A 26305-nucleotide genomic window follows, 5' to 3' on the forward strand; every position below is an offset into this window, starting at 1 on the left:
GACTTGAGATGGAGAGACTTTATCAAGATAGTTGTTGGGGTGATGGTCTTCTTGCTCAGGGGCACAGGTCATCCAGTGGCAGTAAATGGGCACTTGTGTTCTTCCTCTCCTTCCCTCCTAGGCACCCTTACCTACAGACCTGCCAGTGTCCCACCGAGGCTTGCACCCAATGATTGTATCTGCTCTCCACCACCTTGGAGAGGCTTACCTCAAAGACCTCCCAATTATGAGTCAGATCTACAACAGTCAGATTAGCTTTCCCTCCTTAGTCACGCCACACAATGATGATGGAATTCCAGGCTGATTCTTGGCATAGAGAGGGGACTGTGCACCATCTACAGCTATAGGCAGCTCCTATGTTTCAGTTTGTAGGGTTCATACATTTGACTTAGGATGAGCTAACCATTTTTCAGAGAAGCATACCTCACCTGCACTAGGGTTTTAAGTCTGACTTAAGACTACAGCAACCCCACTCCCTGCGTTCTTACTATACTTGGCCATACTGACAGGACAAAAGCATCCAACCCTATCTAAACCTTAAACCAAGAATTATCATATGCTATTTTTAGTAAGGCTGCAAACTTGTTTTGTATCCTTCTAAATCCGTGTTAGATTCAACACAAAACAATGGAAAGGGGAAAAAATGAATCAATACCACTATCGTTGATTATCATGAAACAAGGCATGCTTCCTTTTAAAGGAGTTGTTAAAAGTCTTACTCAGTGAATATTTATTATGTTACTTCTAGTGTCTACTAGATCACAGAGTAATGTATATGCAGGAATACATATTTATGAGTCATATCTACAGTTAGTAGGTGCATGGTGTTGGGTAGGTTATTTCATGTATGTGAAAATCAATTCTCTCATCTATGGAAACAGACAGGAATGCTGTCTACCTCACAAGAATGATAGTAGCAAGATGACATTACTTTCTTTTTTTAAAATATTGTAACATATTATGTGAACATGTGGAGGTCAGAGAACAACTTGTCCATGTCACTTCTCTCCAGCCACCATGGGAGTCAGACTTTGCTGATGAGCCATCCAGGACCCAAGGTGACTCAAGTTCTCAGCACAGTTCTCACCCATGGTAATCCCCCAATCCTACTCCTCATATAACTTTAATCACATGTACCCATTTAGAGGAGTTAATTTTTAAGCACAGTGTGTTTTATAGACATAGTTTCTAAAACCATGTGATGCTTGAACTTCTGTGATAAGCAATGTGCCCTCAATATAGAAATACTCAAAGACTGAGTAAGTTACAGATTCACAATATGTGATGAATTCACATGGAGCTTTTAGCAGTTTAACTGCATCATATAAAATTCTTGAGCTTTTCAGTGCATAATAAGCAAGTTTAGTTAAACTGTTCATTCAAGTCAAAAATAATACATTGCCCAGTGCTCATGTCTTGGGGTGCATAATTTCCTTGCAGACACCTCTGCTCTTGTGAAAATCTCGCCTTTCAAGTTGATCTTGCTAATCAGAAACATGTTTATATAGTTCTGGATTTTGTCCAACATTTTTTCTCAATTTCTTCCTTGTTCTCCATGGCATCTCTTTTTTTAGGATTCTTAGAAGCACTGCAAATTGGCATCCTAACCTCCTTGTCTCCACAGGATCTCGCTGGAAAGCTATGACCAACCTAGAGAAACAGCCATATTATGAAGAGCAGGCCCGCCTCAGCAAACAGCACCTGGAGAAGTACCCAGATTATAAGTACAAGCCCAGGCCGAAGCGCACCTGCCTGGTGGATGGCAAGAAGCTGCGCATCGGGGAGTACAAGGCCATCATGCGGAACCGGAGGCAGGAAATGCGACAGTACTTCAATGTCGGGTATGAGAAAGAACATCCTCCTGACCCTGTATCACATCAGGCCAGCTTCCTGTTTTCCAGAGGGAATAGTCCGTCCCTTGGCTGCTAAGTTGCAGAGCGACCTTTGGAAAAGGAACCTGCAGTCTTTTTTCCAAGATTACTTTGTACCCTGTATGTAGCCCTGAAAACATACATAGCCTACAGACAGACACATATGTGTTTCTGTGTTTGTGTGTGGAGACATGTCCACTGCTAGCTGCTTCTATGAGGTTTATTCACAAGTTATTTGAAAACAGAATCACTTCACTAATAAAGCTAGTCTTGGTCTTTGCCGTTACACACTTCAAGGTAGGCCAGGATCTTACCTGTGCTTTCCTGGGCTGGTGTTCACTTCCAGCACTTGACCATGATAAATCTCACCACTGGCAGCTTAGTCCAGATAGCACAACCTAACTGTAGTCCCAAAAGAATCACTTGTTTCTGAATAATGTGGAGTTACACGCGTGTGCACACACACTCACATGCATGCACAAGCACACACACACATACACATGTGCATGCGCGCTTTCTGTGTGTGCATCTCATCCAGTAGAGATTACATTTAGGACACAGCAAAGTCATAGACAGGAGAGTTCCATCCTGCATTTCGAACCGTGCCCCACGGATGCTCTTCTCTGCTTTCCATAGCGAGGCCTTGCACAGTGATGCTGCATGCTGTCTGCAGTGGCACTGTAGGATTCTCAAGACACACAGGAATAAAGTCATTCACACTTGTAACAGGAAGAAGATCCAGAGAGCATAGGATAGCAAATACCACTCTGGGTATAGGCAGACAGTGGCTGAAGAATAAAAGAAAGGTGATCATACCTGCCATACCCCTCCAGAGCCAGTGTGCTCTGCCCAGGGCTCTGGGAGGCCACCCTCTCTGGAGTATATAGTAGTACTGTGAATAGATGAACGAAAGAAGGAAAGCCCAGACGGATGCCCGTGAATCCCATCCTACCAGTACCAGCTAAAGTCACCTCTCAGGGCCAGTGCAAACCCGAGAAGACAGAGTTCCCAGGTTAAAAAGTTTTAAAGTCTCAAGAGTGGGACAGTAGAAACAAGTGTGGCACTCCAGGCAATTTCTGGGGTGGTATGTCTTCGAGGCTGGCTCTGCCTCCTACCCCAAAAGGGGTTCATACCATTTCAAACAGTGGGTAGATAACATGATAGCTTTATCTTCTAATGCTTTGGGACTATAACCGTATTATGAAAGTTCTAAATTGTTTAGAGATGTTTTCCATTACACTTGAACTATCTTTAGGTTCCATTGTAGGACAAATAGGAACTCTTTCCATTTGTCCTAGTGAAGGCAAAGTGAACTGGGAGGCAACCTCCTGGGTAATTTTGCTTAATCTCTCTGTGCCAGAATTTTTTCCTAATAATAAAAAAGGAGATTATTTTAATTACCAAATGGCAATTCAACTAAATGCCTCCTAATCTATGAAGCACAGTCCAAGCAGGTAAGGCATTAGAATCAACATGGGATGTCCTTTAAGTACACTGGGTAATTGGGTGAACGCTGGTTCCGGTTAGATGGTGCTGAGCCTGAGTAAAGCTGAGACCTCATGTACATACCCACCCCCTTTTTCTGTGACAGGCAACAAGCACAGATTCCCATCGCAACTGCCGGAGTTGTGTACCCTGGAGCCATCGCCATGGCAGGAATGCCATCCCCTCACCTGCCCTCAGAGCACTCAAGTGTGTCCAGCAGCCCAGAGCCTGGGATGCCCGTGATTCAGAGCACTTACGGCGTGAAGGGAGAGGAGCCTCATATCAAAGAGGAAATCCAGGCTGAGGACATCAACGGAGAGATTTACGACGAGTATGATGAGGAAGAAGATGACCCAGATGTAGATTATGGGAGTGACAGCGAAAACCATATTGCAGGACAAGCCAACTGATAAGGGCCGACAGACTGCGGTGAGCTGAGGACTTAAAGAAGCCCTAGCTGGTCCATCCTTGCCAGTGGCCAAGCACATTAACTTTCTCATACACTGACTGTTATTTTAACTGTTAGTCTTAAATAGTTGGGACATCAGCTGACAAATAGACCTCAGCCTCAAAAGGCTCGGAAAGGAAAACCGTTACAAGCAAACGACATCAACAAGCGATTGAAATAAGCTATGGGTAAAAACAATGCCAGTAACTCAGCTGCTACACCCCAGCACTGAAGTCTCACCCGTCAACTTTTTTTTTTTTTAATAAACTTTATGGCTGTTTGTTCTATAACTAGAAATTCTCACTCAGGTACACAGTGCCAACAAGTGGCTTGTGAATGTGTCTTGTTGTTTTGTGCTACAGTTTTTAAAAAGAAATTAAGTTCTGTTTTGTTCTGTTTGGATGGGGGGGGGGTGGTTCTGGGTTTTCCTTTGACCTTTTCTTTCTTTTTTCCTCTTTTGTGATTGTTGTCTTGCACCTGACAGAAAGAGGGAGATGGGTGGTTGATCCCTCCACCCTCCCTATCTCTGCTTTAAAGATGGTGGCCTGTGTGTGAGGGTGGGGGAGAGAGGGAAAGAAGAGTCTGTTTTTGCCTTCCCTGCTTCTGCACCACAAAATCAGCGATCCTTTTCTTTAGAGACCTCTAACTCTTGCACACAACACTACGTCTTTGAGCAAGTGCCAAATCCACACTGAAGCGATCACCAACTTCATTTTCTGCTCCTTCCTTACTCCTGCTCCTTCTCAAGTTGGGACAGTGTTAAACCTTCAACAGTCCCTGGAAAGAGCTGATGCACCAGCAACTGGTGAGATTTCTTTCTTTTTTTTTTTTTTTAATGGAAACTGTAGGTGCCGTTCTCAGGTGAAAAGAGAGAGAGAGAGAGACATAGAAATTTAGAGAAAAATATTTTCTGATCTTGGATTTCTGTGTGTGTGTGTATGTGTGTGATCATGGTACATTAGATACATTCCTATTGGGAATAATGTTGGGCCATTGTGAGCAAAACCCATGTGTGGGGATGGAATCTCACTCCTCCTAAGCAAGTGGTCTAGAAGCAACCTTGACCTTGACTTTGCACTTCCAGCAACAATGGAACTCAGCCCAGGGCTAAGAAATGTTATTTCCCAGTTTCCAGTATGCTTATTACTGGGGGACCTGCTGGCCCTGTGCCATGGAGATGTGCTTGGCAAGCATGGAAGCTACCAGCAAATGCTTCCTTCTCATGTTTGCTACTTAGTGGTGTGTGTGTGTGTGTGTGTGTGTGTGTGTGTGTGTGTGTGTGTGTGTGTTTCCTGTTGAAACTTTGAGCAAAACAATCATTGTTTTGACTGAATACATTTGGCCATTTTTCAGAAATACAGAATTAGCTTATGTCTCCACCATTCCATCCTTTCCTGATAGGGAAACAGAACGGATGGTTCTATAAGATTTTCTTTTCATCTCTCCATGCAATGAGGTCAGAGGCTGCATTTCACAAATGGGGGGCATATGTATTTCATTCCCTAAGGACCAGGATTTGGTTACAATTCAACATAGCACCACAAAGTGGAGCCTGGCAGAGCACAGAGCCCCTCACCACTGCATGGTCCTTTACTGTAGTTTGAGTCTACTAAAGACCGTTTGCCAGCAGGGTGCGTGCTGAGAGACAGTCAGTGGTGCCTGGGCTGCTGGTTCTGACATCACCAACCAAAGGGCCAGGGCAGGGGTAGGGCCTGTACACACACAGACTCATTTCAGGCTGTTCACCGTTCTTTGATTGAACTCTGTCAGGAAGCCCTGGGGCCAGTGGCCTGGAGCTGTTACAGTGTTCCAGCCCATTCTCACTTTGTCCCGCCAAACACCACCCTCCAGTTTGAATTTTCACATACAAAAAACAAAAGAAGAAGAAAAAATCCTTTTTGTTTTTCTCTCTCTCACAAAAGTCTTGCTCTGGGGTTTTGCTTGGAGGAGCTGATCATACCTGCATGTCAGACGTTTGGTTCTATTTTCTGTTTGTGGTTTGTTTGGGTTTTTTTTAATGACTGTATTTTCATTTGAATTGCCTTTTTGCTAGTGTTGTAAAATGATGATAAAATAATAATAATAATAATAATAGTAATAATAATAATAATAATAATAATGGTCAGCTGTTCCCAGATTAGTAAATTATGTATAATTTATTTTATTTCTCCCTTTCTATTTCATTCTGATCTGATTTGGAAGTATAGCCAGTAAACTGTTAGGTATTTAAAACTCACTTCTGTTTCCAGCTCATACACACACGTACACACATACATGTATGTGTGCGCATGATACACACATGCTCACCCATACACTTGCTTCTCCATCCACAACTTCCTCTGTGTTAACAGTTTGGGCCCAGTGGTGTCAGTTCTGGTGTTTAATATGAAGGGGTAAATTAGTAGGAGGGTCATGTTCAATCTTAATTAACTTATGTTCTTTTCTCTCATTTTAGTTATTTAATTACCAATTATCTAGAGCCAATTTTTGTTTGTTTTGAAGCATTCTGAATAAGAAAAAAATAGACACTTGTTTTTATACCATTATAACATACAATGTGAAAACAGATTTATAAAAAAAAAGTTGTTTCTCTGTGTCTGTTAACAAACCCTCCTGACTGATGTGGGTTCTCCACTTCGTGTGCTGGGTTCCTGTTTCACAGCACATTCTAGACAAGCTTGCTTTTTTTTTTTTTTCCTGACCTTGGGCAGCAAGAATACTTTGTTTTAGCTCCAGGTAGATGCTACTAAATGCATCCATGGCCAAAACTCATCCCAACACAGTGGTATCTGAGCAAACTCTTTGGTCTGCATTGTTTTATTTGAAGGGAAAACAAATTGTTCATAGTGACCTGTAGCTGCCAAAACTCTCCAGTTGAGTTGAGTTTATGTCCATGATAAACTGTGCCCAGACAAAGCCACAAAGCAAGTCTGTAATGTCCCGTCATAGTCTGCCCTGGCATTTTCTTCAGTGGATGCTGAGTTTGCTTTGTCCAAGAGTTTTCCCCAGGGAACGACGAAAACAAAGGTAATTCTATTCATGTCTGAAGTGCACTGAAGTCACTTGGGAAAAAATAAAAGGTGCTTTTAATAGCAACATAACTGTGTTAAACACTTTGCCCTTTGGGCCTTTGATTGGGTGATGATTTTTGTAAAGGGTCCTAAACCTTATATTCTTTTCTAGGCCACACAATGACCAAATAAGATACAGTAGAGGAAATAAGATACAGTGAAAAGATCCAAGCTAGCTAACTGCATCCCTCATTCCTTCTCCCCGCCTATCTGTTCAAGCCACGCCCCTACCTTCCCCATCGTTCCCGCATTTATACCAACACTAAGAATAATACTGCCAGTTTCTCCTTTTTATATTTGTGATTGGTACCTCTAAAAATAGTCCTGTTTGATATAAATATAAGAAAAACATTCACCAGAAAAAAAATGGGTTAAAGTTGTTTGTAAGTTAATGATTATTTGGCTAGTTACTACAATCAGGAGAAATGGGTGTGCACATACATATATTTTTACTCAGATTAGTCAAGTGAACTTTGGGAGTTCATTTGGCATCTAGCTAAGAATTACCTTTGTGCAAAACACTTCCAATAAACATATTTATCATGGTTGAAATCAAGTCTCCCACAGAGAATGAATATTAAAATGTAGAGTGTTCTTTAATGAGGTCCCTTCATGCATTTGATTTCTAAAGTACAGTCACCTTAGTTCACGTGAAGGAAATTATCTTTACCATTTTATGGTCCGTTTCAGATATCTTCTTAATGCAGAAGCTGATACTGTTCTCAGAAGAATCCTCTTGTATCTCATTTAAAAACTTAAATAATTATACTTTCCTTACTCTAAAGGGTAAATTATTGAATTGTATATTTACAAACAGGTTTATAAAATATTTGTCTATCAAGTTAATAGTGAAATAAAACTTTATGAGGTCTGAAAGGAAAAAAAAAACACAAACCCACTTAAAGTGGCTGAGCTATCTCTGTCTTGTAGGGCATAGGCATTTCTTTAGCCAGACGTATACCGTATTTAATTGTGAAGTTCCGAAGGTTGAAGGTGACGTGTTGAGTTTCCTCCTGACGGGTCCCTGACTGCCCCAGTGTGTCTGTTGCTGGCCCACTCAGTATTTATTCGGCTCCCCTGGCTCGAACACACTTAGTCTTTCTGACAGTTGGATTTCACAAGTGAAAAAGTTTTGTTTGTGTTTGTTTTTTTTTTTTTTAATGATTTTTAAAAAAATAGAAAAGAGACAATCAATGCCTGGAGCTTAAAACAAAGTATGTGCAAACTACCATCTCACTTGAAGTTTAATAAAGTAAAAGAATTGTGTAAATATAACATAGAGTTATAGATTTCTATTTTGTTCATAACACATAGTGTAATATAAGTTGTATATTTTCATGTTTTTTGGTTTTATGTTATCATTCATGCCACAATAAGAATAAAACAGGAGTTTGTGTACTCTTGGGAAAAAAAAAAAAAAACAAGATGTGGGTTCCACCAACCTGTTTTTGCTTTTCTGTTTTTGTTTTTATTTCCTTTTGTTTTGTTTTGCATTCCTTTTTCAGTATTACTGCCATGCAAGGCACCAATAAAAACAGCAAATGTGTTCTTTATCTATTATTCTGTTTCTCTGCATGATTTGTTTATGAAAGGGCAACTGTTCATTTATGAGACACAGAGAAGTCTGGAGAACCTGTCTCCTTCTCCATAAACATCATGGCGCTAACTGACTTTGAACTGAGAACTCCTGGCTTCTTGCTTAAATGAGGGCTTTGCTAAGATGGGAATCAGTCAGGAATCACCCCACCCTCCGAGTCCATTCCTGTGTCACTGACTCAGGGACAACAGTTTCCATAGCTCCTAGAACACTCCGCTGGGTGAGGGTTGCTATTCTTACACCCATAATCACATTCTACCCCAGTGTGTGGGTGGCATGTTTCCTCACACCAGACTAAGCAGCCGGAACCATTTTTACCTCAGTGAGGTACAGTTTTCATGTAACCACTTCTAATTGCTTAGAACACACCTTAGGTTCTGGAGTCAGTTATCCATTTTTAAAGCTGTGGTTAAAAACACAAGTCTTTTTTTTTTTTCCAAGGGCCATTTCTGCTCTCAACCCTATGTGTTTTCTGTCTTGATAGTTCTGTGTGTCACACTTTCTTCCTCTGAGGGTTTTTTGAGTTACTGATTGGTTTGGGGTTTTGTTTGTAAGCAGTATCAATCAGCTAACTGAGATACAAACCTACTATGAATGCTTGTAAAACATACATAGAGGTCGAGCACTTGATGCTCTGTGACTAAAAGGCGTATGTGACAAAGGCTGACCCATGGAACTGAGGATTAACTAATAGAAGTGCAGAGTCCTAGGCCCAATCCATGATGTCATCAATCAGAATCTGGGACATTAACCACGCTGCTGCCATGTCTCAGCTCCACATGCTTGTGTAAACACTGGTGTCTCCAAAGCACCTCTTCTGTTTGGTAGAGGGGCTGTCGTCCCCTGCTGTGCCTACTTCTGCTCTGCATAGGGAATCAGTTATTCTTGTCCACAATGTTTCCACATGGAGCTTAGGTCTCTGCAGAACACCTCAGGCCGAAAACGCTCTCAGTCTCTCTCTCATGAACGGCCTTGAGAACATTGGAGCCATCACTACAGCAATAGCCATCCCCTCAGCACCCAGGAGTTCACCTAGGCAAGCAATGGGCTTCAGAGACTCCAGGCATGGGGGCACCAAAAACGTCATAGAAAACACATAAAGCACAGTTACATGAGGTCTGCAAAACTGTTGTCTTGGACAGAAATCACCCATTGCAGGATTGGGGAAACAGATGTAGGGACAAGCTGAACATCTAGGGCTGTGTTTGGGCACACCCCCAGACTCTGGAAGCAGTTTTACCAGATTTCGTATGGGGAAAATCTGAGCTGTTAAGGAAAACTCACTACCCTCACTCTCTACCAAATAAAAGCTCCCTTAGTTGCAACTTACGAGGCGAACAACTGTTTATAAGAAAGATTCTCCAGTGTGCTGTGCGAGGTGCCGTTGCCACAGACTCAACACGCAATGGATCAGGTCACTACTCTGCCGTCCCTGCTGAATAGAGGCTCTATAGAGAGACAACCACGAAGTCTCTAAGAAGATAGCAGGAAAGAGAAAGAAATTAACGCACCTCTTCTTCATCAGTATCGCCACCTATTTACTCAGTGTGCACCAAGAACTTGCAGTTCTGATATTACATACACATTCATTTATTATGTTATAAGTGAATGACTTTAATCGTCTATTAGAGCCAATATATGATTACACTACATTAAATATAAGTATTTTCTTTCTAGATAACACCATATCCACACAGTAGTTAAAACTTGTGCGGAGGTATAGAGTGGAGAGCTAAACAAAGAGCCACCAAGAGCACTATCTCAGAGAGAACACGATACACCTGCATAGAGTCTTAACTGCACTAGTAGAATTTGAGCTTTACTTAGAAAAAGAACAAATTATTATAATGCTTAACAGATAACGCTGTAATCTAATACAGCTACGACAGAAATGGCAACAACCCTGATTTATCCAATAAAGCAATTTGGATCTCTGATTAATTATTATGCAAATTGTGAATAGCTCAGTACTTCTCGCTTTAAACAATATACGCTTATGACTTCTTCAATGTAAGCAAGGCTAAACATTCTGTCTATCAATTGGTTAATCCGCCAATTTGCAATACCATATAGCAAAGCCTTATCTCACATGTGCACAGCACCAATAGTAGGAAGAACCGATTCAGCTTGGCTATCAACAACAGAAGAAACATTCGGTGCTCGACACTTAGTTTTTTGGTTAATCTCACAGTCTCATGACATACCTACCAAGTGAAATACACCAAGTATTACCATCCCACCAGAACACCGGGTTTATACATAAGTATAAGCAATTATGCCAGTGAGGAATAGTCCTCTTCCACGAGGCATATTACAATTAGGATATACACGCAAAACCGCTAGCGATATATGTAGACCCAGCCATTACTATCTATCTAACATAATCTCGAAATCAGTATGTCACTTCAAGCTACTACAAGAAACACCAGCATAACTATGAGAGCGTAGACTCTCACCAGAAATGCGTTAGCAAAAGTGAAGACCACACACGCGAAGTCAACATCTATTTTGTACACTGCCTGTTCACATTTATTTATTAAATTCAGAATTTCTTGGAAGAGCAATCTTATATGACATATACACTATCATATAGTGAGATATTTGCATATACTATTTAGAAATGAGAGATCTTTCTGTATACATATAAAAAAATAATCAAGATCCCTATGAGGTATGGAATTTGGTTTAACCCAATAAATAATCACTATTATATATGGACTAAAACTAGTTGATAGAGTTAAATGCATTACTACTGACGTCCATGTCATGAGGATATATATGTATTCTCGTTGGTATAAAGAGCATAGAGGAAAACGACAGTGCAGACTGTGCACACACGCACAGATCCATATGTGGTAAAGCGAGATTTTGTAGTAACAATACGCACAGGAACTAGAGACCACCTAGCTTGATGTCTATTCGTTAGTCTATATGGCTCTACATAGTTCAAGTTATTTGCGCTCTCAGCTTGCCTTAACTCTGTATAACTCCAAACTCCGCACAAGCCAAGAGCCCTACATTTAGTGCTGATAAACAACACTTCATCTACCTTATCACTACTGAGTGATCTATAGAGATTTATGATTGTCACTGATAATAATCAAACGCATGCAATATAAGATTATATAATATACCATATTAAAAATAATTATTATAATTATAAGAGAAATGAAATCTGCAGATGGTTACAATGTGCTCTATTTTATTAAACACAATGTGAAATAGCCATGTAAGAAGAATCGACACTTTGTCTTTTACATCCATTATGGGTGTGTGCTAAGTCAGTACGATGTAGTACAGGGATGTGCGGTTTTTACCACACTTACATATACACTAAGAGATTATACCTAAGTATTATACTTTTATCTGGAGTGAGTAAGTAGCTTAATCGAGAGACACACTAAACATTGACACACTACACGCGATTTAAGAGAATAACTTAACTCACGATGCTTGATCATCATCTCAATTCAGATTATTATTATCACTTTTCTCGTCAAGTATTTAAGACTTCACAGGTATAATCCATGCTTAATGTATATAAATTACTATGAATGTGCAATTTGAACTCACTCAAAAGGAAAACCTTTCAGTTAAAGCTCATTTATCAGTATAGTGTAATATCTTAGCGAATATAGTAAATGTTTCACTGAGATATATCAATATTTCCACAACTCTATATATCATATATCCTTAAGCATTAATACCCAATGTCAATGATTACATGGTGTGTGCAAACTGAAATAATACGTACCTTTTATAAGATTAACCTTTCGTATACAAAAAGGCAATGAATTAGTATATTTCTGTTTCCTAAGTGGTGCGCGCACCGCTTTTATTAGATTTCTCAACACGCTCACTTACGGTGAGCAAAGAGAATAGGTACTCATAAGGATAGTGTGATATGATTCTCACTATATATCTGATATGTATGCTACTATCCGTGAGAATTCACCTCGTGGTATAACAAAGTGACATGGTAAGAAAAGATATATACGAGGAGAGCAGGCAGCGAGCGAATCACTGGTGTACAGCAGGCAGTAGAGACGACCTGCGTCTTTTACAATATATATATGACCAATAAAAATCAATAGAGAAAAATTGCACTCCGAACAATATACTCTAATAGATTGATTGAATATCTATATACGCCTCAACACATGAAGCTCTAGCTGGTCACCCAGAGGTAGTAGACACTACTTGGATCCTTGTGGACCAGCGTGCGCTTTGCTGGGTGTTAATCGCTAAGATCCATTGTTATGTTATCTCAAAAGATTGTGTGTCAATCCTGAGATAGATTACTACCCTGAGAACCTTCACTCACTCTAGCGCCACACCTCGCGCTCCCTTTAACCCATATAAATTCCCCTACCTATATGATATGTCCTCTGAGTTCGCCTCCCATGGTCAATTCTCATTCACACTCTCATACAATCTTTTTCCTCCCGTATCTCCTTGATCTCCTGAAATAGAGAGAATATAAGAGAATATATAATACCCTCTGATGCTCGGTCCTCCATCTCCACTTCTACCTTAGCTCCTACATGACCACCACTCCTCTTTGAATAACCCAATTCGAGGACCACTATCATTCTTTTTATATTACTCTTATTCCACTGTTACTCTATCTCCTACGTACTAAGTGAGGCACACTCAGAATGTCGTCTCCCTGCTCCCTAGTTGAGGTTACTCATTGCTCTCTCTCGTTTAGTCTACGCCTACTGCTCAGGTGCGTTCTTAAGTGTGCGAATGTGTTCAACCAACGAGTACCTCTTGCGTCGATTCTCACGCCTTCCTATCCCTGGATTTAGATGTGCCTAAATTATAAACATGTGTAGTTTGTCACTTCATTCGTATACCTAAACTATTCTATCTATTTATATGTGTTTCTTTGCTAGCGTCAAGAGGGTGTAGAGCTCATGCTTTTATATCGCTATGCAAACTCTCTCACACAAAATTAGACCATTTTTCTGTAGATTTCCACTCCTCAGTATCTGCTATGTCTCGAGCAACACTATAGATGAAGTCTATCAATTGTTATTGTATTGTTGATTAAGGTGTGCCACCCAATTGATCCTTTAGATCCCATCTTAGCTCAGCTTTGAACTCTGCAACGTCACTCAGGTTGTTTCACTCAGCCAGAGTGTGTTCTGGTATTATGTGAATTGTTGTTATGTTTTTTTAAATTATAACGAAGTAATCATTTTCTGAGTTTAGTCATGTGCATAAATACTTGGTTTTTAAATAGGTCGAAACAGGAAATAATGGCAATACTGAACAAGGAGTTCCACGGAAAATCCACAAGTTGATAAAACGAATGAGAGACGTAAGTATTATATACTATGTCAGGTTGAGAGCGTTTACTTCAATGAGAGGACGTATCTAGAATGCAAAGCATGTGTTAAAAAAAAAACCTGTATAGGATTCTGTGCAGAGATGACGGACCACACATAATGGGAAGCCGTATGAACTGTATGGACTCTGGTGGCTGTGGAGCCCCCATGAAGGACTTGGACTTAGGGCCCACTTGAGATATGAAGACAGTGTTTGGTTTCTAGCTATTTGGGTACCACGTCCAGGTGGCGATGTGTGCACTCAGAGATGCGGGCAACTTCTATCCGATATGAGTTGCTAATTATTTGAGCAAGAACTTTGTCTTGTGGTTAATATCTGTGATGTGAGTCACATTTGCGAGTGTTGAAGGATCAACACCTCTCTCGACGATCATAGTCTCTAGGATATGCTTTGTGCGAGTTATAGAGTCTCCTCCGAGAAAAGCCTTTGAGCTGAGTGGCAGTTGGAGTGTGTTGAGGCGCTGTGACGTGCTTTGTCCTAGCACATCTCACGCGATGTGTGAGACCGCTCGATTTGGGGGGATGTGTGTTCGTGAGATGTGAGTTAGACGTAGACAATGTTCAATCGCGAGACATGTGTGTTAAGCTGAGACTGATGGAAGTAGTAAAGAATAAGGTGTTTCGGGTGGTCATCATCTGTTGACCTAGAGTTTCTCTCTTCTTCTGAGGACTCTCTGTCGTTGTAGTTAGTATAGATTTGTGCTTTAGTTAAGAAAGAGAGTCTGTGTGTAGATGAAATGTGAAAGAAAAAGGAAAAAATGAGAGAATTTATTGGTGCAAGTCGATATGTTATAATATGTTATTATCATCATCATTTTTTGGAAAGAGTCCCCATAGGGTCTTTAAGCTAGGTGTCTGTTCAGACTGAGTAGTGTCACCTTACGTTGTAGAACTAATCTATGATGATAATCACTCGAATGAGACAGACTATACTCTTAAGAGTGAGTTATCTCTTTGGTGACTAAAATGCTATCAGGTGAGTATAGCTGTATGAAAAGGCCTGTCTTATTAGGACACCTACTTATGTCTCAATGCGAGATTAGTAAAAATGAGCTATGCATCTCAGCAGCTATATGGCTCATTTCCTCCGAGTCGTCATAGTGTAAAAGAGTGCGCTTGAATACCATGACTATATAAGCGACTCATAAACAATTAAGCTCGGCGCGAAGAGTTCTAGAGTCATCACCAATGGAAACACTTTTAGTTTTTGAAGAGTTTTGGAAGACAATAGAGAAACCTGCTGAATAGTTCTCGCTTTTCATATTATTATCCACACAACAGTTGAGCTGTTATCGTTACTTTCTGGTAATTCTCTCCATACGGTCATGTCACAGGATGTGAATGTTACTCTATGGAATCTACCCAACATCATTTTCTATCGGAATTATGTATGCCACAAGCCTATACAAATATCTAGGTCTATGGTCTCTTTTCACATTCATCCCAACTGACCTTCACAAATCATTAACTAGCCATCAAAATATAAGATACTCACACTCCTTCTAGCATCAGTTTCTGCGATGTAACGCACATGCATGAGCCTCCACCTGCGTGATCATATAAGGTTTTCACCTGAAAACTATTTGGGCAATAGTATTGTCCATTTGAGACAATATGAGTGAGTCTCATACATATAATTCGATATACACAAGAAATTGGACGCAGCTAAAGGAGGAGACCAAATTGAGCGAAGTACTCGATTACTGTAGATAACCATTTAAAGAAATTTGTGTTAGCTGACTCAAATGATAACAAGAATACGAGGAAAGAATTTGATGATGAATAAGGTATATAACAGACTAGATAGAAGAAGATAGAGCACACACAAGAAGTAGAAGAAGATATAAATTCAAGTATTAAAAGATGACACGTTCCGAATAGACTATAGTATGGAGACTCACATGTATATGAAGACACAGTATGTTGATGAGAGAGATAATAAGTGATGTGTTGATGTAGTGTGATGTAGTGAAGGGAGGAGGGAATTCAATGATCTCACTTGTGTGCATAGTGGGCACGATTGCGCATTGACATCAGAGGTAGCTTTAATATAGGCCATGGAAGAACATACATAGAAATAGAGGAGAGCATAAAGCAAGAATGCGAGATCTTAGTTATTTTCAAAAACAGTCAGGGCAAAGAGAAGAGCATGCCAGGGATATAGAGACACTCTATTATTAATTGAAAGAGCCTTGCAAGTTGATGCTGAGAAACAATCCTCTCCTTGTGTCCTAAATTCGCAGACGGATTTCAACGTAAGGGCTCACAAACAATGCAGACAGCCACTTGTTCTGTAAACAGATTGACATGAGCTGTGGCTGCGTTTCTCCCGCCTGCTCACTCATCGGTCCTTGCGCAGAGCTTCATAAGAGAAGCTTTGCAGGGGGTCTTGAAAAGAGCATGGTTACACCATATGAATGTTAGGGATAACAGCTATAGGCAGATAAATATGAGGATTTAGAACAAAGAGGATTTATACAAGATGAGAAGGGCAGGGAAGAAAGATGGGTAGTAGATAGGTGAATGAGAGAGATTGTAATCATGATACTCGATAGAAGAGCAGTAAGGCATGTTATTCCGAAGAGACTATTCCAGATGTGTGTCAAATTGGCTTTTAATTAATGTATATCATGATCCAGAATAGGGAGAGTTCTATTACAAGACAGGAATACGATCTAATATTTTTTTCCCCCCCTTTTTCCCAAACTCCAAAAAAGAAATGTGTAATTTGCAAGAAAATAAGAATCAATAGACATTAAAGCACACATTAAGCAAAATGCAGGAAAGTTATTAATGAACCCGAATTACAGGTGATAAAAAGATTCAAAAGAAAAATTAGAATTATTTCAACTGTTGAGACTGAGAGGCTGCTCCTTTCAAATAGCACCATAAGTAGGCATTGAAAAGCTAATCTCCTACTAGAACTAGACGAGAGCAGAACAATAATATATCGAATCAAGGAGGCTACGAGAGAAGAGAGGAAGATCTTTGAAAGATGTATGAGTTATGATGTAGATTCTGTATAACGTGTGCTAGTAGGAATTAGGTATGTGCAGTTAGAGATAATGGTGACGTCGATTTGACTCCTTTCTTCAGATCATAGTGACAATATAGAATTATATTGCTCACCGCGCTAGTCCGTTACCTAACTAGCCATGTACTAGGTGAGGTGCCGCCTGCACTCTTTGGATTTCTCCCTATTATATTATAAGAGAATAAATTTACTTCAAGAAGACTCATGAGTTATTAGATCTGGGCCCTTATAGATAAATATTGTCCAATAAAGACTTGACGTGACTTTGTGACCAGTCTTTCTGACCTAACAAACATAATGTTACCATGCGTGAACAAAGCAATAAAAATCTATATCAGCACTGAGTATAATCATTCAACAGGGGAAAAATCACTCAAAGAACGAGATGAAAATTGAGTTATTGTAGCAGAGAAGAAACTTGTCTCACAGTGAGAGTCCACATATTTGCACGCAAACTTAAGCCTCACCATGTATATACTGGGTAACTGCTCATATAACAGGCTTAAAATAGTTATAATATGAGAGCTTGAGTGCTTAATGAACGAATAGGTGAAGCATAGGTATTTGCTGTGCGAGCCAAGGCCGTATGTTGTTAGTTCATAATGCTGGAGGTTACTGATCAGCACTAAGATTGATCTGACATGCCCAGCATCTGAAGAGATCTTGAGACCGGAGTGAGCACGCACTCGTATATCAGGTTGAACACCAAACACTAGAGACATCCAGCCGTGCAAATAATTCCTCACATTGGGTTTTACTATGAAGTTATATCCACTTTTTGAGTGAGACCTTCTATGAGGGCTGTACACCAATTTCAGTGGAAATTTTATATGACCAGCTGAATTATTTTATTATTTCGCTCTTTATATTAGTGAGTGCATAACTTACACGTAAAAATATTGTATTAATACATCTAATTCATTGTTCAAGTTTCATTTCTTTTTCTTTGCTTATCTAGAGATTTTATCGAGTAGGAGGCATGGGAGCCAATGTTCGACTGAGAGTGGACGCCTGCACCTCAAGGCAACACAGCTACCCCTCCTACGATTTCCTGGGTATCTTCAAAAGAAGGATTACTGGTGCTGAGCTGTGATGTGGTAACTCTCATCATGTCGTTTGATACCTAGAGAATAATACCTGTAGTTCTTCATGGCTCTAAGAATACATATGACGCAGATCGCTCTATAAAAGGAACAAACTCAACTAAGAATATACTACCTTTGCTACATATACTGTGACCTGTACTCTCATATATCGTGAGAGTTAGTAGTCAAAAGTCGAGTAGAGTATTGACCAGGACAAAAATGCTAAGAAAGTGACGAAAGAAAGATAATGATGCGTTATATAGTTATGTGTTTATTTTGTTTATCTATATTATTATTAAGTCTCAGAGGTGATGTATCTTTGACGGGTCCCAACTTCTTGTTTAGTAATGTCTCATGTTGTGGAAGCAGCACTGCGTTGAAGCAATCATTAGCATTGGCGGCCAGGTTCACTTTGAACAGTCTTTAATTATTCTACTATCATACACTAGACACAGACAGTGACTCAGAGAGTGGGGTTTATTTTAATGACACAACAATAAATATTTAAATGTGAGAAATAGTGGGCCTCTCCTCTGTCTTCGTTGACTTGTGTCTGGTGTGCGCATTCTTAGCTACCTGAGATCCATCCACCTCTGGATGGCACAGTAGGTATATCTCAATGACTAGCGGTTGGTCTTGGTTAAGAGGCCCAGAAGGCAACTTTAGTGGAGAGATGCCAATCTCAAAATACTTGAAATAATACGCTAGCTGCCAAGAAATCACAGACCCCAGAGTTGCGAGAGAAACAACTGAAGTTACTTAGAACAACATCCATCATAATAATGGTGTACTGAGAAGTGTTGACGTATAGCCTAGTCCTCTATATCAACGTGGGCCACAAGGTCTACTTCGTTTCTAGCACTCTAGCAAAGAGCCATGTGCCGAATGTAGTACTCTCTCAGCAGCGTCTCAAGAGACGATTAGATATGGTTAGAGAGAGGATAGTACAAGAACTTTCTATGCTCAGGGCCCTGAACTATCACTTGCTTTGCTATCATATGCTTATTAAGCAGTACTTTATATATTACTTCTACTATATCACACACAGACTATCACCCTTATGGGCGATCCAAGAGCAGTATCTTCACACAAAACTAGGCGTAAAGATTATGTATGGCTCTCGGTACCCATGCCACGATGCTGAGAGAGTAGAGCTCGAGTTCTTTATTCTACCCACTCTACACATTCATAAAGTAAACATAGATCTGCGATTTACATGAACTGTAGTATCTGAGGAGCTATATATATGAGATAAGAAGTAAATAGAGGGAATAAAAATATTCTCTGTCCTCATTAGCCAGTGCTTTAGATAAGGCAGCTTGTCTATTCTCCTCTCCAATCTAGGTCTCACCGTGAGAGCAAAGAATTAACTCTCTCAGCCAGTACATCTCTGATAAATTGTTGCGCATGAGTTTCCCTGTCTACCGTTTACGGTTGAGAACTTGAGTTAAATTCTATAGTATCAATGTCCGAGTGATCTAGATTCTCTTGCGCACTCGTCACTCTATTAATGAAACATTTACAAAGGACTCATACTCAGTTTGTATCTGACGACTCAGAGGAGACATTTCGTGGGGTTATTATATTCACTCACACTGAATGCACAGTACCACTCCATGTGTATTCTCTTCATTATTAAGGAGAAGACATAACGATTATTTTTACATGTGAGAACACACACGGAGGACCAGACAGTGGAGTTTCATGTCCATATCCACATTCGGACATTACTTTATAGCATGGGATCGAGCTATCTTTTTATGTTCGGGTGTTGACTCCAAAAGGGTGTCTCTCTTTCTCACTCACAATGTAGAGAAACAGAATCCCCTGAGCAACTAAATATGGAATATTTGGCTGTCTTTGATGAGCCACTTATGCTATTTGCAATGTGGTTCCTCTTTACTGCACCCATTTCTGACAGCACCAGAGAACGTGCTATAGTGCTTAGACAGACATGCACATACATATTCCCGCACAATGACTCTATTATACCGAAGATGCATATAATTCTCCTATGTGTTGTTCCTTCTATGCTCAGATTATCTTTAATTAGTAGGCTATGACTGCGCTAGATCTAATTGATATAGCGTATACCTCCATACTACTCTTAGTCCTGAGTGTGGCGTTCCTATTCGGTATTAGGATACATATCTTCCAGCGTGATACACCTCATATTTGGTGCACCACAAGCACACTCATTGAGAAGAGCTCTCTCAAGGATGCCACACTTATCCCACCTATAAACAAGGCCACGTAATATTGCAAAGATATATCTTATATCACACACAAGATTATATAGCATAAACATAAATGAAACTGAGAGTATATCTCGAGTGAATTAAACATATATCAATACTCATTTCTCAATCCTCCCATATCATGCTACTAATTGTCATATATACTATTCACACAAGCACTTATTTTTCTTTTCACACTATAGACACTAGACTACTATTGTGCTTGTGAGACCGCCGTGGTGTACTAACATTCTGACTGTAAATGACTCACCATCACCCACCGACAAGATCTTTTACAAACTATGTTCAGCGAGATGCTATAGCCTCCTCATGATTATGAGTCACGGCTTCTATTCTCGTCTAGTTCATTTCACTGAGTCCATAGCTGAGGTGTTTGGTGCCTTTTCTAAGGTGTGTCCCAGAGGCATAGAGTGCGACACAAAATTGCCCTGATGGCCACTGGAAGTATGGAGAGAAGAAGCTTATAGTGAAAAGAGACTTCAGTTTGTTGGTCAGGATTTACTTGGTGACATAGGATTCTAGAAGGAGAGTTTTCTTCTTCTACGACTCTAGCTATTAGTCTTTCTTCTTTAGTCTGCTACATCCTGGAGACTGTATTATACTGATTGCAAACCCCCGAGACGTCATATAGAAAAGGAGTAGCTCGTTGAAAATGTATGACATAGAACAGCTGTTTCACCTACAGACAAGAAAGAGAGGAGAGAAAGAGACGAGGCAGAGATAGAGAGAAAGAGAGAGTAGTGGAAAGGGAGTGTGCTCAATTGAACGGTTGAGTTTCTGTATGTTACGAAAGGATATCAGGACTCGAGAAGAGGAGACAAAAGAGACCAACATGAGCTAGTTGCTAGTGTTGCTTTATGTTCTCATTTTATTGTACTGCCTTTTCAGTAGACAGTAGAGAAAGAAAAACGGGGTCGTCGTTGTAGAATGTAGCTCATTGTGTTTTTTTTTTTTTTGGTGTCTATGTTTTAGAGAGAGGGTTACTGAGTGATCCAGAGCGTTTAGCCCATAATTTGTCGCCTAGATAGCTTCCCTCAACTAAGTAGTGCCATAGCTCATCCTCAATGGCTACTGCTCATTCGACCCTATATCTCAAACTGAGGTAGCAATCTGCCACTGCTCGTGCGCGCCCGAGTGCTGGACTAAAGGCAGTGCGACCACTATCCGACACCGCGCTGTACTTAATATAATTAATCGCATGTCCTGCTCAATACTCACTCACTGCTCTAACTGTTTGGACCTCTGGACTTTTGGGGCAGGCAGTGCGTGAGTCTGGATATATTTCCATAGTGACTGCACTCTTACAAGTGTGACTCGCTCTGCGCTACACCATGTCGTGTGCGCTTGCAGAAGCTATACCAGAATTGTAGACCCACATTACTGCTTTTTGAGCGTTTGCTTCGTAGAAAGAGCACACTCTCTTTGCGCTTTGAAGGGCAGATGAATAAGTGACAGTAACTTCCAACTGTATCTTTCATTATAGTGGAAGGTTCTCATACAAATGTATGTATGTAACCTTTTATGTGGATTAGCAGAGTTCTACCACCCTTTAAAGTAGAAGCAGGGAGACTAAGGCATTGAAAATATGCAGCGTTTTTCCTGTCAGTAAAAAAAAATTTCTATTAAAAACCTTTGGATAATATCAGTCTGTAAGAAAATTTATAGGAAACTATTGATTTGATTTTCAATCTCAAATTTATAAATAATGCCAATGAGGTTTTAGGCCCTATTCTCTGCATAAGAGAAACAAAAACCACATATATACACAAAACTCAGAAGGATATCTTCTCTCCCAATCCCCAACCCCATGTTGACAGTTTTTTTGAATTTAGCTTAATCAGTCTCTTCCTAGGAGACGACTCTTCCCACCAGTCATGTCCCTCCATGCAGTGTTACACATCTTACACATCTGGTAATGCACCCCATCAGATTCTGGAGTTTGTTTGGAGACCAGTGTCTAGGAAGGACTTGACTTCCTCTTTTCTTTAGAACTTAGAACATTTTAAAATGATAGGGATTCAATTTTCATTAGATTTCTCTTCCTTTTACCTTGGTGGAATGGTAGGCCACTATATAATTAAAAATGATCAGGACACACCTCGAGAAGCTCCATCACTATCCCTAATTTACAAATGGAAATCCAGAATGCTCAGAAAATTTGTAAATAAATCCCAACATGACATCAGCAAGTTTGGGGGTTTGGAGTACTGAAGATTTCAGACTTTGGAATTATGAATGCTTAACTGGTAAAGTTTATGACATTCTAAAATCCAGAAAAATTCCTAATGTTAAAAACACTGCCTCAAGTATTTTGGAGAAACGATATTTAATCTGTACTGGTATTCCCTGGATTGTAAGTATTTTTCTGTGGTGTGCATTTTCTCCTAAGTGACTAGAAGGCTTTTGTCAGCCCTTTAACCAAGTCCTTTGGGCCTTTCTGTTGTAGCAGTTAATAGAACTACAGTCTTCATCTTCCTAAGATGTTTGGAAGGTGTGGGAATTTCTGTAGCTGCTTAGTAGATGTCATGCTGGAAAGTGAGCCTGTGTGTGAGGGCTCATTGTTTGATCCTTGACATTTGTCTCTTCAAAGTCAAGTTTTTTACCTGTTTGCTATTACTATGTAAAGTTGGTTAAAAAACTGTGTTGAGGGGTTGGGATTTTGGTAGCGCTACCTAGGTTTGGTCCTCAGCTCCAGAAAAAAACCAAAACCAAAAACAAAAACAACTGTGTTGAGCCAGGTGGTGGTGGCAGAGGCTCACCCCTTTAATCCCAACACTGGGGAGGCAGAGGCAGGTGGATCTCTGTGAGTTCGAGGCCAGCCTGGGCTACAGAGCGAGATCCAGGAAAGGCTCCAAAGCTACACAGTGAAACCCTGTCTCGAAAAACAAAAAACAAAACAAAACAAATCAAAACAAACCACTGTGTTGCACTTTTTGTTTAAATTCTTTTTTTTTTTTTTTTTCCCTGATTAAAGGCGTGCACCACCACCGCCCGGCTCTTTTTTTTTTCTTTTTTTCTGATTGTTGTTTTTAAATTCTTAAATGCCATAATGAGGTTCCTGTTTTTCTCCTTTTCTGACAGGCAGTTTGTCACAGTTTATTGGTTATTCCTGCCCGAAGCCAGAGCTTTGACATCATGCAAAGTGCCATCAGTAAGCATTTGGTAAAATCTTTAGTTTTGTGGGGTTTCTTTTAAGTAAAACATTAATTTACCTGGCCTCTCATGGCCTGATGTGGTAAGGACTTTTGCTGGCTGTTAATTATTGTGACTGGAGATGGCATTGGGTGCGAGTGGAGGGTGGAATGCATTCTTTTCCTAAGACCTTGTTTTCTGTGTTTGTGAAATGGGGGACCTTACATTAAACTCCCAGTCGCTTCTGATTACTGTCAGTGAGTGTGTTTGGGACCCAGTAGACAGATGGTTTGTGGTTCAAAGTAGGGCCGTTACCAGACCCAGTCATTGGAAGCAGTGGGCTGAGCTTGGAGCCTGACTTGCCTTCTAACCGTTGGCATTACATTCACGTTGGTATGCCTTCACAAGGCTTGTAATTCCCTCTAACGTTTACGTTTTGACTTTGGGATGTTTAGGATGTGTTTTACTTAAGAGAAAGGCCTCTTAAAATGTATTTTCTGTGGGGTCGCTTCTTTGGTTAATCTTACAGTCACGTCCATAGCCCTTTTCCTCCTGTAGAACGAAGTTTCCTTGACTTGGAAGAGAATGCACTGCACTTCCAAGTGCCCTTCTTGCTGTCAGACTTCAACTCTTGTTCTCTCTATTGTCCAAGATGCCTACCTTTTTTTTTTTTTTTTTTTTTTTTCCCACCAATCCCAGAGGTTTTTGCTTTTCTGGGCCCACATTTGTTGTTATGGGAAAGGGTAAACATCCCAGCCAATCTTGGTTTCCATTTTGAGATTGCCCTTTGAAGAGGTTCCTAATGATTACTCAGCAGTTTGCTGATCTCTATACAGTTAACAGCTTGTATTCAGCCTTACTGAGAGTGTGCCCCTGGGGTCCAGAGGAATGAGCATACCATAATATGTTTGCTCCAGGTTTCTTTCCAGTGAGCAGTTGAATATTAATATAATATCTCTTACTGATTCCTGTAGATGCATTTTCCTTATTTGCATCTAACTGGGTAAATAAAGGTCAGAGAAGACTAAATGTAAAAAGGACTCTGCATTAATTCCATAGAGTAGAAGGTGGGAACAAGTGAACAGTCTTCTAGTTTGAATGGTTTTAGAAATAACTGTGTGATTGTTAGTATGGAGATTTTCTGACCAGTGAATGCCTAGTAGAATGCTTGTGTGTATGAATTCCTGAGCCCTGCTTTCACTTCTCAGCACCACACACACAAAAAGGTTATCTCTTCATGTGAAGTCATTTTCATTGGGAATTAAATTCTCAGAGGAAAATTGGGGCTTAAACTGCTGTAGGTAGCTGAGCCATGTGAATACTGAGCTGGAGCACCAACCACCCCACCCAAACCCCAACCCATTTAACAGGCTTTGCTTTATTTTGGGGAAGGGCTTTTGTGAAGAGGTAATTCATCTCTCTTTTCTCCACTCAGGTTGGGTTGACTGTAATTCCTGACAGCACAGCTGGCTGTATATTTGGAGTGATGTGTAAACTCCTGGATCATACGTGTGTAGTTAGTGACTCTCTCCTGCCATTCCTGGCTTCTTGTTGCTACAGCCTTCTTTATTTTCTGCTTACTCTAGAGAAAGGGGAAGCGGAACATATGAAAAAGAGGTAATGTTTTTTGATTTTTCAACTTGAATCTTTTCTTTCTCTTTCTCTTCTCCCTAAATAAGAGTGAAGGAGAATTAGATTTTAGGACTAATGTAAACAAATTTCCGTGGGCTAGTATCAGCTCCAGCAGCTTTTTCTTTGGTCTCTCATGAACCTTTTTAGTGTTGTAGCAAGAATTCTAAGGTTCTTTTAATTTTCCATTAAGCTACAAATTTGAAAAGTCAGATGGTATTACAAAGTTTCCCAATAGCTTTCTTTTATGAACACTACTATAGGTCTACCAAAGCAAAAAAAAAAAAAATTCTACTCTGAAGACAGTGAAGTGTGAGTACAAATGTTTGTGGTTTTTTTAGGCTTCATTAGAGCTAGCCAGAGTAGAATTTTAAATTCTTTGATTTAAGAAGTATTCTAAAATGCTAGTGATTTGTTTAGAATTTTAAATTCCTATGTGATATTTAAGCTAGAACTTACAGGTAGTTTGGAGATTCTACTGTAGATTTAAAAGTGTTTTCATGTTTTAATTTTATTGATACACTGTTGCATGAATTCTAAATTGTCTTATAATAAAAACCCAGATATTGGGGTTTATACTGAAAGATCAGAGGAAACAAGCCACAGCCACTTTTCACCTTGTCAATTCCTCAGCCAATCCTGTCTCTAAGGATCCTCTGACTGAATGCCCTTGAGTCCTCAGCGGAAGGTTCTCTAGTTCCTGTCTCCTCACGCCTTATATGCCTTTCTCCGGCCAGCCATTTCACTTCCTATCTCAACCTTCCTAGTGCTGGGATTAATGGTGTGTATGTTTTCCAAATACTGGGGTTAAAGGTGTGTGCCACCACCGCCTGTCTGTTTCTCTCCTAGACTGGATCATTCTCATGTAGCCCAATGTGACTTTGAACTCATAGATCCAAATGGATCTCTGCTTCCTGAGTGCTAGGGTTAAAGGTGTGTGCCACTACTGCTGACCTCTATGTTTAATTCCGTGGTTGGCTCTGTCCTCTGATCTTTAGGCAAACTTTATTCTTAGATTACAAATATCACCACAGTACACCTGTTGAAATCAGGTGAGAAACTGACGGGTGAGCAAATTGGAAAAAAAATAAAAAGTTATATTTTACCTGCTGTCAATGTTTTGATATGTGTATTTTCTAGTCTTTTTTTGAACTTTTATGTTTGTTCTGGTGTGTGTGTGTGTGTGTGTGAGAGAGAGAGAGAGAGAGAGAGAGAGAGAGAGAGAGATGAGACTGAGACTGACTGTCTGCTGGCCCTGAATCTAGAATCTTGACTAAGTCCCACAAGTGCTTGTACTATATAGGCTGCACTATGCTCTGGCCCTCTTTTTCTTTGAGCTTT

The 26305-nt window shown here is 40.1% G+C and overlaps 1 protein-coding gene and 1 long non-coding RNA gene across 11 annotated transcripts in view; both read left to right on the forward strand.

Moving 5' to 3' along the window:
- Sox5 (SRY-box transcription factor 5) overlaps positions 1-4232 on the forward strand; it is a 1007323-nt gene extending 1003091 nt beyond the window's left edge. For 9 of the 10 annotated variants that reach the window (XM_028891773.2, XM_028891774.2, XM_028891778.2 and 6 more), the window contains 2 exons: positions 1625-1841; positions 3463-3766. In XM_028891773.2, the coding sequence (XP_028747606.1) occupies positions 1625-1841; positions 3463-3766 (521 nt within the window). Of the gene's footprint in view, positions 1-1624; positions 1842-3462 lie in introns of all 10 variants that reach the window. The other variant, XM_028891770.2, reaches the window with a different exon arrangement.
- Positions 4233-23263: 19031 nt separating this feature from the next.
- Positions 23264-24818, forward strand: LOC114708476. Its single transcript, XR_003736803.2, has 2 exons — positions 23264-23365; positions 24771-24818. It is a non-coding gene; the product is annotated as an uncharacterized LOC114708476 (long non-coding RNA).
- The last annotated feature ends 1487 nt before the right edge of the window (positions 24819-26305 follow it).

The sequence above is a fragment of the Peromyscus leucopus genome, chromosome 3, assembly GCF_004664715.2.
Source record: "Peromyscus leucopus breed LL Stock chromosome 3, UCI_PerLeu_2.1, whole genome shotgun sequence".
In the NCBI taxonomy this organism is placed as follows: Eukaryota; Metazoa; Chordata; class Mammalia; order Rodentia; family Cricetidae; genus Peromyscus; species Peromyscus leucopus.